This window comes from Zootoca vivipara, chromosome 3 (assembly GCF_963506605.1).
Source record: "Zootoca vivipara chromosome 3, rZooViv1.1, whole genome shotgun sequence".
Taxonomy (NCBI): domain Eukaryota; kingdom Metazoa; phylum Chordata; class Lepidosauria; order Squamata; family Lacertidae; genus Zootoca; species Zootoca vivipara.
Window position 1 is genome coordinate 68,713,779 of NC_083278.1, and position 12,955 is coordinate 68,726,733.

Genomic DNA, 12,955 nt, shown 5'->3' on the forward strand with positions numbered 1-12,955 from the left:
GTTCCACAGTAGCCTTTGCGGGTCAAAGGTTATTTAACTCATACCCATTTTACATACTAGCTTGATTAATGCTTGATCTATTGCAAGGCTATCACTATTTATTTGTACTATGAATATTTTACAAGGAGGGACAAATTGCCTGCCTGCCTGCCTAGCAGTATATTAAATATCGTCCCTTTTGCATGGAATCCAGTTGAAGTTTTTTCTTGGCAAAGCAGCAATGGAAAAGAGAATCAATTCCTCTCCCCCCCCCTTTTGTAACTTTCTTTGTATCTCATAGCAAAAACGTATGCATATCTACTCAGAGGTAAGTCCCACTAAATTAAATTAGACTTACTTCCAGGTAGGTGTGCATAAGATTGGAAAGGAAATATCTGTACAGCCCACCATAATGACCCCAGGCAAAATGTTGTTTCTTTCTTCCCTGCCCACTGCTGGAATTCTTGCATATAACAGCAAAGAACAGAGTTTCTTTATATACATTTATGGGTGGGAGGTTGAGAATCAAAAAAGTGGAAAGTACCAGCTCACCTTGGTTCATGACAGGATCCTCTGATTTAGCTGGAAGAGCTGCAGAAGGATAAAAGATACAATATTTTTCTGTGTATAAGACGCCCCCATGTATAAGATGACCCCTATTTTTTAAACCCAAAATTAATAAATCAATATTTTCATAAAATCAAATAAATCAAGATTAAAATATCAATATCAATAAATCAAACAGAGCAACTTTGAGCTTTTTGAGGGGGGTGTCGCCCAAAGTTAGGGTTGCCATATTTAAAGAACCTGGGCTGCCCGTGCCAGAGTCCAAGCCTGAACCGAAGCCCAGGCTGCCCGCACCAATGCCAAAGCCTGGGCCGGCAAAGCTGGAGCCTGAACCTGAGCCCAGGCCTCCTGTGCCAGCGTTGGAGCCTGATCCCAAGGCTTCCCAAGCCCGAACCCCTGTGCATTCACCATCTATTTATAAAACAAGCTCTAATTTTTGACTAATATTTTTTTAGCAAAAAATGTGGTCTTATACACAAAAAAAACGGTAACTGGAAATTATAAATGATACATGATTAAGATTGGAGAGCAGTGCACGTATGTATATGTGTATGTGTTATGTGTGCTGTTCTACACATGAAAAATGGTAGCAGATTGCTGAATGTGGTTTTTTACACATTCCAAGCTCTTTGCATGTCATGGGAGAAGATGGTATAAACCCTTTCTTTCTAATATGCTAATTTATTACCTTCAGTTTGTTACCTTTTGTTTTCAGTGTAAGGATTCATAGAATCATAAAATTGTACAGTTGGAAGTGACCCTGGTGTTCATCTAATCCAATCCCTTGCAATGCAGGAATCTCAACTAAAACATCCATGTCAGATGGCCATTCAACCTCTGCCTAAAAATCTACAATGAAGGAAACTCTATTAAAAAGTCATGTATTTAGAGCACCAAACCCACAGCCATGTTTCAGTGGGATTTAAGTGCATAACTCAGTGAATGATTGCAGTTAAAGATAATGAGCTCTGATTATTCTTTACATAGAAGATACACTGTTAACAGAAATAGATTATAATTCTTCAAGTATTTGACCTAGTTTGGAAAGCAAAAGTATAATTTTGTTTCTGCTTCCTTGATGGAGGAGATACTAAGGTGAATTTTCACTTGTTATATTTTCCAGATATTTGAAATATTTCAAATTATTAGAAACATTAAGCTATGGATTCCATAAGTAAATGTTGCATTTTAAACACAGGATTGACTCTATACCATCTTTTCTAAAAAATAAAATAAAATACAGTGTTCATTTCCAAAAAGAACTCTTGATATGCCTTAAAAGTCAAATATTGACAAGACTCTTTATTTTGAGTTCTTGTACCCTGCTGGTCAGCCCAAAAGTCTCCTAGAGGGGCTTACATACAATCAAAACAAAAAGGCATGGAAAAAAACATGATGCACAAAGGAAAAGGGACAGGGAGGGAAGAGGAATATCAATATCAAAACTCTGGCTCCAATTTCTAAACAGTTGGTCCTAAAACGGCCAGCTGGCACAGTTCAGTGGCAAGAGATGCCCAATGGCACTGGGCCTCCAGCAAAGCTGATTAAATGAGCCCTGCTTCCTATCTCTCCCACTGAGGCAGACCTCTTCCCCTTTGACCTTCCTCTCTTCCTGCACTGGGAGCCTTTGCTGGGTTTCATTCCCCTCCATGGATGGAAGCAGCCCAACTCTGGATCCAACTCATACAATTTAATATACTGTACTCCTTAAATTGAGATTGAACCCAAGTACAACCTGTACTACTAGTTGACAGGAGAGAAATACAGCTATATGTATTTAAAACGACAGGCAGATGGGCTTTGTAAGCAATAAACTAACATGTAAAAGCTACAACATTTGAAATAGCTTCTAATTTATTTGCTCTGTAGTTGATGTTTAAACAAGTTTTAGCCCTCGAGGGTTGGAAGGGGGAAGAGAAATTAAATAGTACAGTAGTTTACTACTTTAAATCAATCTAAGAAGGCTATCTGAATTAATACACAGCTCCAGGCAATAGGATATTTTTGTCTGATTTGTAAATCTGTGTTTTCACCATCCAACCCATGACACTGTGTGGAATAGGACTGCTGCTTCTGCTGGCAGCAGGTTGGGTGGAAGAAAATCATTGGTTAGTGTTCTATTTGATTCAAATGTATATATTTTGAGAATTCCCCATTAGCTCCTATTAAAGTGCTGGTAGAACGGGGAAATCTGATTGTAGGATAAATGGCAACTTTTAAGAATATAATATAAATGGTCACTGTTTGCTCAGATATACTCCAAAACAATGTTTCCTTGTCAGGAAGTGCTGGGGGGAACATGTCACAGAATACTGTACTTGATATTCTGTAAACAGGACATTAAATCATTTACCCTGTGATCCTGAAGCTGTTAGCTTGAAAAATCTCACAACCTAGAATAGTGGGGAATTCATGGAATACTGACACCATCCCACAAAACTGAAAAATAATTACATATAGAGGCTACAGGAAGATTTGATGCAACACAAATCTACTACCAATATTTCCATACTTGGAAATAAACTACTGTACAACAAATATTAAAATCAGTACAAATCTAGAGGGAAATGGAGTTATAACTGAAAACAAGTATGTTTTGATAAAGAAACTTTGGTGGACTAATTTGGTTTCTCTTTTAATAATGAAGCGGACAAAGTATGACCTTTAGGCGCTTTATAACATTTTTCTCCAAATTTGCAAACTAGAAAACATACAATAATTAAGTGGTTGGCTTTATTTATTTTTGTTTTAATACATTTATCCCACCCATCATGGTAGCACTGACCTGACCTAGACCTGCTTCTGTAGGATGGTGGCATAAGAACATAAGAGAAGCCCTGCTGAATCAGGCCAAAGGCCCATCTGCTCTAGCATTCTGTTAACATGGTGGCCCACCAATTGCCTATGGAAAGCCCACAAGCCAGGACCTGAGTACAGCACCACTCTCCCCAGCAACTGGTATTTAGAGGCCTCTGGTAGTGGAGTAGAACATAGCTATCATGGCCTCTTTTTCTGACAGATTGGTCGGGATCACTGAGGTCAAGGCTACATTTAATTCCTGTAGCCTCCCTTTTCTTTTCACAATTTTGCTAACCCCTCATTCACTCTTTATGCATGACATACTTTATGTATGGCCGCTGGGGATATAATTATGCTTTCACTCTGTGATTCTATATCTTTGACCAAGGCAGAAGGGCAGAGTAATCCTAATCCTGGGCAGGAAACAATTAGAGCTGCAGAGCCACCACTGCATCTGAAACCTTGCTGATTCCTACTGGTCAGGGTGGAATGCGAGGGAGGAGTTTCATTGAGTTTTTGCTAGACTGGACCCCACAGCTGGCAATGGTTCATCTCCCCAAAAGCCCCATTTAGGGGCCTTCTATCACGGTAGAGCCCCACCTTTCAGTAGTGCTCCTCTTCACCAGCAGAGGGGTCCATGTTTCATCTTACCACCACCCTGCTCCAAGCCATCAACATTATGGGTGTAGGATTGATCCCCAACTCAAATAACAATACAGATCTTAAGGTTCCATAAGAAGGCTATTAATTTTCTTTACAATAACCGGGAAATAGCTGACTGCTTATCAGTCAGTTCTCTTCCTCTTCTTGCTGGTGGTAGTGTGCTCTCTTCATGGATATCTGTCAGCTTGTTGTTTTTCTTACACTTTGTAGGTGAAAATCAGGAAGATTGTAAGATTTTAAATATGGTTTTTAAATAAATTTAAGTAGCAAGCTACACTGATTAATGGAATGAGCTCATCTCCAAAGTTTACTTGCTGTATGGCTTGGTTTGCTGCTGAATCACTTGCTTCTCCATCTCAAATACTGTATGTGAGGCTTTAACTAACCTTTCTCTCAGGAGGCCATACATAGCCTGGGGTTAAACTTGGAAAAATCTTCTATGTAGAGTTCCATTAAGTTAAGACTCCAAAGAGGACCTCTTCAGTACTGAATTATGGGCCTGAGGTTCTGATCTCTCTGCGGGAGACAAATCAGCATGTCATAAGCTTTTATTTCCCCCCTAGAAGATTACAAAGGCATCTGTATATCTCTTCTCTCAATATGTCAGTAGCTGAGCTGTGCGGTTTGGGTGCTGCTGCATAGTATGAGCAGTCTGATTTCTCCCCACCCCCATAGTCCAGACTTTCTGTTTTGTACTTGGTGTTGGGTGAACATTGGATCACAATTACATTGGGCTGGTTGGTATTGTGGACTCAAATGATTGGCCCATTAATGGTTTGTTCTGAGATTTGCAGCTGGGCGTGAGTGGCTGGCAGTTCCAGAATTTGCCTTCAAAATATGTGCTGGATTTCAGTTCCTCGTCTGCCACAAAGTATGTTATTTGTAGACCTTCATTGACCGTGGCCCTTTTCTGTTGTTGCTTAACAAGAGTCTGCATGTCTCTCTCTTTCATGTAAACCATGCTCTATGGCTAGCTTTTAAGGGACTCCTCAGGGAGATCTTTAGGGAGATACTGAAAAAGAAATGGAAACCAGCAGAAAAGAGTGGGATTTTTCCCCTACTGTGAATTCTCACTTTGACATATGTACATTAGCACTCACATATGAGTAAAGGAAAATACAAGTCATGCTTTTCAATATCATCACATTAGGATCTCTGCCAGGAGAGCAAAGTAATTTTATAAATAATTGCTTAGGGTATATACACCTCTATAACATCTTTATACACCTAGAGACCATGCCTTTGTGGTCCTGAGCTGCATATTTCTCTCTGTATATTTCTAGGTCCTATGACATATCATTGATTCTAGCACAAAGTGGCTTGCATTCTCTTTTCTGGTATTTACTGAGTAGAAATATTTGTTGTTATTGTTTTAAAAAGTTGAGGTGCTAAGGGTTAATAATGCAATTTCTCCTATGATACCAATATAAAAAGTGAAGTTTGATGTGGCATTTGCATCCTAGAGCAATTCCCATGTGTGCACTCATGTAAAAACAAATGGGTCATTCATGCAATTGGATTGGAGACAATTCCATCAATGACAAATAGCCAAGAAACTATCAGGAAGTTGCATGAATGATTCATTCCAGTGATATGTATGTACTTGGAAGAATGACCCTGGAAGCTACCCTGAGGATACAAAACGTACTGAAGTTCACTTTATAATAAATATTAAAATTTACACATTTAAAATCACAACAAATGAAATTTACACAAATTCTTCTATAGCTCTTCCAGCTAAATCAGAGGCTCCTGAGCCTGCTGCTACCTCTGTCTTGTGGGTGGGTGGTGTTATTTTGGCCATAACTCCAGAAGCACAGGAAAACTTAATTTGGAAATAAATGATGGTGAGAAAATTCAGAGAAAGGGCAATTGCTGATCTTCTGCTTACTGTTTGGCTTTGTGGTTTATACATTTGTTATATGCATAGTTTGTAGTAACTTTTGTTCTCTTTATGAGAGGGAATGTATACAGACAGCTGTTAGCAGTGTTTCAGCAGATACAGTTAAGTGCATCCAAGGATTTTTTTAGTTTTGATTCAGAATAGCTTTTGTGGGAGGAACTGAAAAATGTAGAAGCATGTTGTGGGTGTTAACAAAAAATCCTATTTATCTTGGCATGTTTGCTTAATAGACACTTTTCAAGGCTAAATAATAAACACAAAAGTAAAGGGTTTCACACTGTGGAATTTAATGCTAAAATATTTCTGGATTCCATGTTGTGGGAGGACATTAAACACTGTGAGATAAAGAACAGTTGGCTTCACACCCGCCCAGCAGATTCTTCAAGAAATCCAATATCATTTAAACCGTTACCAAAGTGGTACCAGTTGCTAGTCGCAACAAACGTTGGGGACAGCTGTTTCTTGGAAAGACAACTCTCAAAGAGGTTTTGCAAATCTAATCCAAGATTGGCCATTTCTCATGAAAAAGCTAGCTAGTTTAGTGCTGGTCAAACCAGGAGAATTATTGACCAACTATGGCGGCAGTCAGCTGAAGAGTCCTTAGAACAGGGCCCCCCCAACTTACCCGGCTTTGGGCCGGTGCCGGCCGTGCCGATGGCGCGGCGGGCTGGAGGGCGGGGGAGCGCGCAGGAGCGCACGCCCATACACATGCGATTTCCGGAAATAGCTTGTGCGCATGCACATGGGCCTCCTCCACGCGCACAAGCTATTTCCAACGCTCCCCCAACCCAGAAGTGCGCCGGAAATTATGCTTGCGCATGTGGCACAAGCTGTTTCCGATGCTCCAGCCACCCGGAAGTGGGCAGCCGTGCCGCTCCGGTACGAACGGGCTGCTGGGGCCCCATAGATGAGCCTTGCGGGCCACATCCAGCCCGCGTACCATAGTTTGGGGAAGCCTGCCTTAGAATGTTGCTGCCATTCAGCTGGATGAGATGAGCTCTGCTTCTGAAATGGCCCAAACATCCTTGGAGGTGCCTTCAGTACCACCATGGAAAGCTTGAAGCATAGAAGTACCATTCACGGTTTTCTGTTGCACGGGGGACAGGGGTATGCTAGGGGTATGCACTCAGTATAAAAAAACAACCACCTTGTCACATTTTGGTTTCCTTTCCTCAGCTATGCCATGATGCTTTGTAATCATGATTTAACTCTGTACATTTCTTTTCTTTTCTTTTCTTTATATGCCACCTTTATCTTCCAAGGATCTCAAGGTGGCACACATGGTTCTTCCCCATTTCATCTTCACATCTGCAACCTTGTGAGGTCGGTTAGGCTAAGAGATGATGACTGGCTCAAGGTCACCCAGTGAGCTTCATGGATGAGTGGGGATTCGAACCCTGCTCTTCTAAGTCTTAGTTCAACAACTCTAACCATTATTCCACACTGGCTTTTTTCAATTTTTCTTCATCTTAGTGTAAAATTATATATAATAAAATAATTATATATAAATCTATAAATAAAATAAATAAATATTAATGACCCCCCCAACCCTTATTTCCTTGACACCCTCCCTAAAGGCCAAGAACTCTGGAGCTGAGGTAATTTCCCTCCCATTGGTGTCATTGGGTGGGTGGGTTTTGATACAGGGGAAATAAAAAGGGGAAAGCTATCCCATTTCTTATTCTTGCCATATTGAGTCAATAGGCTTAAGAAATGGTAGTAGCTCTGCCAAGGATTCTCCCTCCCCCTTACTTCCATGGGATTACTCTGTATATTAATGAAAACAATAGACAATAATTTGAATTTGATAATAGTTCTGAAGCAATATAGTCTGTTGTAATGAAATAAAGCCAAATTAAACTTGACTTCAAAGTTGTGTTTGATGGACTTGGTTCTCTCGCATTGAAACTATTAATCTAGAGGGAGCATTCTTAGATGTCAACATTATTAAAAATGTGTTCTGCAAGATGCTGGGAAAAATGGAAGAATGCAGGGTTTTTTGTTACTTCAGTGAATGACTTATCTCATAATTTAAATGTCAACTTCAATAAAATACATGGTTTATTCTCAATATTTGCATTTATCCTTTCAAAATGAAGGATTGGCATTGGTCTAGACATTATATCCAATTCCATGTTGCAGAATGTTGCACAGAAAATGCATCCTGACTACAGTTGCTGAATGCATAATCCTAATCATGTCTATTCAGAAATAGGTCCTATTGAAGTCATTAGGGCTTGTTCCCATGTAAATGGGGTTAAGAGTCCAGCCTAAACCTGTATTATTCTAATCATTATGTTTTCAGCTAATTTATTTATCTGATAACTTCCCAGAGATACAAGATCAGAAATTCAGATGTGTACTTTAAGAGTTATCAAAGTAAGCATCTAAATATCTCTGGTTGAATCTTCAGTTGTTGTGGTCATATCATGGATATTCTTATAGTTATAACTGATTTGACCTTTCAGTTGTGTCAGACTTGTTGTTTGTTGTTTAGTCGTTTAGTCGTGTCCGACTCTTCGTGACCCTATGGACCAGAGCACGCCAGGCACTCCTGTCTTCCACTGCCTCCCGCAGTTTGGTCAGACTCATGTTCGTAGCTTCGAGAACACTGTCCAACCATCTCATCCTCTGTCAGTTACTTGTTAGACTCAACTTTATTTTTCATTAGAAGGATACCTCCATACTGATGCAGTGCCTTTTTCTCTGGATCAATCATATCAAATAATATTCAGAAATAAGAATGTAAAAAACAAATTTCTAAACATCATTGCTTTTGTTCTACTGGGCAGGAACTAAGGAATCCATCATTCTGCAAACATTACACTTGGCATATTGCCATATTCTAGTGGACACTAAATTTTGTATTGCTCAATAAAACTGTGCCATGAGTCTTTTGGTTCACCTGGACATCATGTAGGCTTAATTTAGATTTCTCTCTCCCCCCCCCCTTTGTGCACTTTCAGGTGGAGATAGAGAAGCTGGACTATCATCACTATCTGCCATTGTTTTTCGATGGTCTATGTGAAATGCAATTTCCCTATGAGTTTTTTGCTCGGCAAGGCATCCATGACATGCTGGAGCATGGAGGGAACAAGATCCTTCCTGTCATTCCTCAGCTCATTATCCCAATAAAAAGTAAGTGTGCATATGGAGGAAAGCTAACATTGAAGGTATATATTCAAGCTTTTTGACAAGTTACTAATTAAGCAATAAAGCATGACAGGCTGCCAAGCGGATGATGCCAAATCTGAGTCAATTGTGAGATAGAAGACCAGAAGCCTTTTGCCTTCAATCACACATTTGGTACCTGAATCCCATAAAATTGTGCTGTCTGAATTCTCTGACTCTTAACGCTGCTCTTAGTAAATAATAAATTAAATTACCGGATTTCTCTTTTTCTTCTGGTCCCCATCCAACCATCTTATGAAAAGCACTCAGAAAAGAAAGGTGGAAAAGTAACAAAAAAGTTTTTAATGGCTTTATCTTCATTTTCTTTGCTATTTTTGAGCACATTAGTCATCTTTATTCCTAACATCATGTCTTTTCACATCAAAATGATAATGGCCTGGTTTGGCTGTATATATTAAACAGATATGTATGAGACTTGGTTCTCATATGGTTCATGTTTGCATCACTCCTTCCCCTCTCTCTTAAAGGTGGACTGCAGTTCAGCACTTCCTGGGTTAATTAACCATAGTTTCCTGTTACACATGATCCCTGAAACTATAGTTATTAAGATCAGAAGAAACCATGGTTTAAGATCCTGGCTTGTTCCAATCATAGTTTTCCAATTCAGATCTAATGGAGAATGAGAGTTAATTAAACCAAGAAGTGTAAGTGTTGAGATGAGAACTCAGTGAGAACAGTAGGGCATGTATGGTGTGGCAGAGCTCTCCACACTGCTGCTTACATGAACGGGACTGCAAAGGGGTGGTGATGAGATCAGGGTAGTGTTTGTACACTACTACAAGCATAAGATTGGCAGAAGCAGTTGCATTGGTGCAACTGTGTGGCGCTGACCTCACTGCTTCCCTGCCCCCAGCTCTGTCTAGGTAAGCAGCAGCGATGCCGCTCTACTCCAGACTCCACCACACGCTCCTACGACCTTGAAATATTTGTGAACTTTGTCCAATTTTTATCTAATCCAAATAATCTGCTGACATAGTACTACTAGGTAAGTCTCCTTTGGAAATCTCTCAAATATCCCTCTCTTTCAGCTCCCTATATTCACAGATAATAACAATTTCCAGAGTGCTTGTCAAATGTACAAATGCTGCAAAATATTCTTCTGCTGTCAGTTGAAGCTGATGACTATCTGAGTATTTTCATCTTTCTCCCCCTCACCCCATTTTGCTCTTCTCGTACCAAGGCTGAACGCAGGGAGACTCCCATATTCTTCCACCTCATAAGTAGGGAACAATAATTGGGTGTCCCACCCCCACCACCACCAAGGGCAGTCTGAGAAAAAACTGATAGAACAAAAGAGCTTCACCCCTTCTGGGCAAGTATCTGAGCCAGCCTCCAGTAGCTATAAAGCAGCTGATTCCCATTGGAAGGTTGTTTGAGTGAGGGTGGTTGAGAGTGTAGTTATGGAATGAAGATAAACAAGAAAGGAATAACAAAGAATTAATTCAGCTCTTGCAGTTAAAACTTGATAATACAATTAAACTACACCCAAATGTGTTTTAGGCTTCATGTAATCGACTCACATTGTTTCACATTTTGTAAGACTCCACTGCCTTTTTGGCCTTTCAAAATGCCTTGTAAAAGTATTTTTAGAACACATGAAAACAGCACAAGAACAGGGAAGAAATTCAGGGGATGGCCCGCAGGGACTGATATATCAAGAAAGGTTAAAATATATAGATTACAGAGTGCAAATGTTAACAGTTTGTAAATGTACTGTCTAGGGAGGTGGATATTTTACTTTATCTTAACTGTTTAAATCAAGACAAGATGCATTTCTAACAGAATCTAGATTGATCTGGGAATTTCTTGAAATCCAGCTCTCTGTGCCTTTGAGCTTTTCCAGATAAAAGTTGTTTCACACAGGAAGGGCCAGCAGAAGCTACTTTGCTGCTCTAAATGCCAAAAAAAGTCGCTCCCTTCATGGTTCATTTATCCCACCCCCTGTTTGAAGCCCTTTTGCACTGCCTCCATTCAGCTAAATGAAGCCAAGTGTTCATATTTGTATGAACAAAGAAATTGTACTGTCATTTGAAAGACAAAAGGACCTGTAACAGGGAAACCTTGGGTGGTGATGGAGAACAACACACAATTGGTTCCACATGTCAGATCTGTTACCCCTAGACTCTACAATGTGTATGTATTGGGGTTCTGTTCCCTACTGAGGGATTTACAGAAACCTCGAATTATACTGCCCATATAACCTAATTGTTTGGACAATCCCTGCATACTTTAAATTCACAGTTGCCATATGTTCATGGGTATCCTAATATCTTTCCTTCACATGTTGTAGGAGTATTGCATTTCCCCAATACTCGCATCATATTTTTCCTAGCTAGTGTGTCCTAAGATTGAGCACATTAGTTTCATGTGGAAAGTGGTTGCATGCTAGAACTATTAAATGGGTGCCTATGACATCACTGTTGAGTGACCAAACTCTTCCTCCCCAATTGTGCCTGAAAAATTGTTGTTGTTTTTTAAACCATTTGGAAGGGTTGATGTCTGCCCAGGAGATCAGAATTGTTATTTTCCTGCAAATGACCCCACATAACAAGGCAAATTGGTTGTTGCAGCACCAAGGAGACCTCCTGGTGAGCAAGTGAAATGAGGACTTTTGAGCCTCTGCCTCCATTCCATCTCTTCTAGGTTCTGCTCACTTTTGGAGAACTCAGGTCTCTTCAAAGGCCATTCTCTGGCCCATTGATGGACATTCCTCCTACCTTCCCTAGTGTCCCACCTGGTGCTTCCTTGTGCTGCTGGACTGGTGAGGTTATGTGGGAGCCTGGGAGGCATTTGGTTCCTAAAGTCCAGCAGACCACTGTGATGGTTCCAACTCTGATTCTAGAGGCCCTGGTGCTATGCCACCTGGTTCAGTGAGCTCCTGCTTACCTGCTTCATGTTATGTTGTCCTCTGATCACCGCCATCAGACTCCTGGCGGCTGCACCACCCAGTTCAGTGCTGAGCCATAAAAAATTGTTTTAGCTTTGCTTTTTTTCAGTGCTGCTACCAGCAAATATAAGCCTCTAATGCTGCTTGGTAAGATTGCAGGGAGCACTAATGTGGTGCATTAGGGCTACTTGCCCAGGACCCCCTCAAAGCTGGCACTAGAAACTGGTGTGACTTAAAGTGCTTAACTTTGATTGGATTGCAACCCTTGGTTCTTAATCGATTCCCTATTAAGGAATTCAGGCTCCATTAAAATCAATGGTGTTTATATATATATATATAAAAACAAATTTGACCTAGATGACTTATCTTGAAGTAACCATCTCTTTTATCAAAGGTTGTGAAATACTGGAGCATTGACATTCAATAGCTGAAAAAGTGCATTTGCAATTACCATGTCTAAATTGGATTCTGTAGCTTAGAAAAAAAGTCACTTCAGCAATTCTTAGTGTTGTAAGAAGCAGAATTTCCTGTTATCATTTCCCATCAAGCATAGCTACTATATGAAGCTACTGTCACAAGTATATTAAACTAATGCTTCTGCACAAGCATGTCTGAAGGGTTAATTAAATCCCAGTTCCTCTAACAATTGCCGAAATAGAAACAAAATAATAATCTTGGATAATCTTGAGGAAAAGTCTACTATAGAAACAAGGAACAGAAGGAACAAAATTCAGGTGTTAAGAACAACTGGAGATCAAATTAGCAGGGGAAAAATTTGGATTGGAGAAACACATGGTCATAGAGACTGAAAGGAAATATGGAGCAGAATAAATAGAAGCAAGCAAACAATTAGCCAAATTGGTGTGTAGCCATAGTTTTGTTCCATCAGTGGCAATATTTCAAATGAAAATGTTACTCCAGGACTTGCAGGGTGTTGTTTTGAAAACAATTTTTAGTATCAATGC

General features: G+C 40.0%; 1 protein-coding gene across 2 annotated transcripts in view; it reads left to right on the plus strand.

Annotated features, from left to right (window-relative positions):
* The window catches only part of PACRG (parkin coregulated), a 207,116-nt gene that overhangs the window by 88,086 nt on the left and 106,075 nt on the right, over nt 1-12,955 (plus strand). For both annotated transcript variants that reach the window (XM_035108596.2, XM_060272802.1), the window contains exon 3: nt 8,878-9,049. In XM_035108596.2, the coding sequence (XP_034964487.1) occupies nt 8,878-9,049 (172 nt within the window). The remainder of the gene's footprint in view (nt 1-8,877; nt 9,050-12,955) is intronic.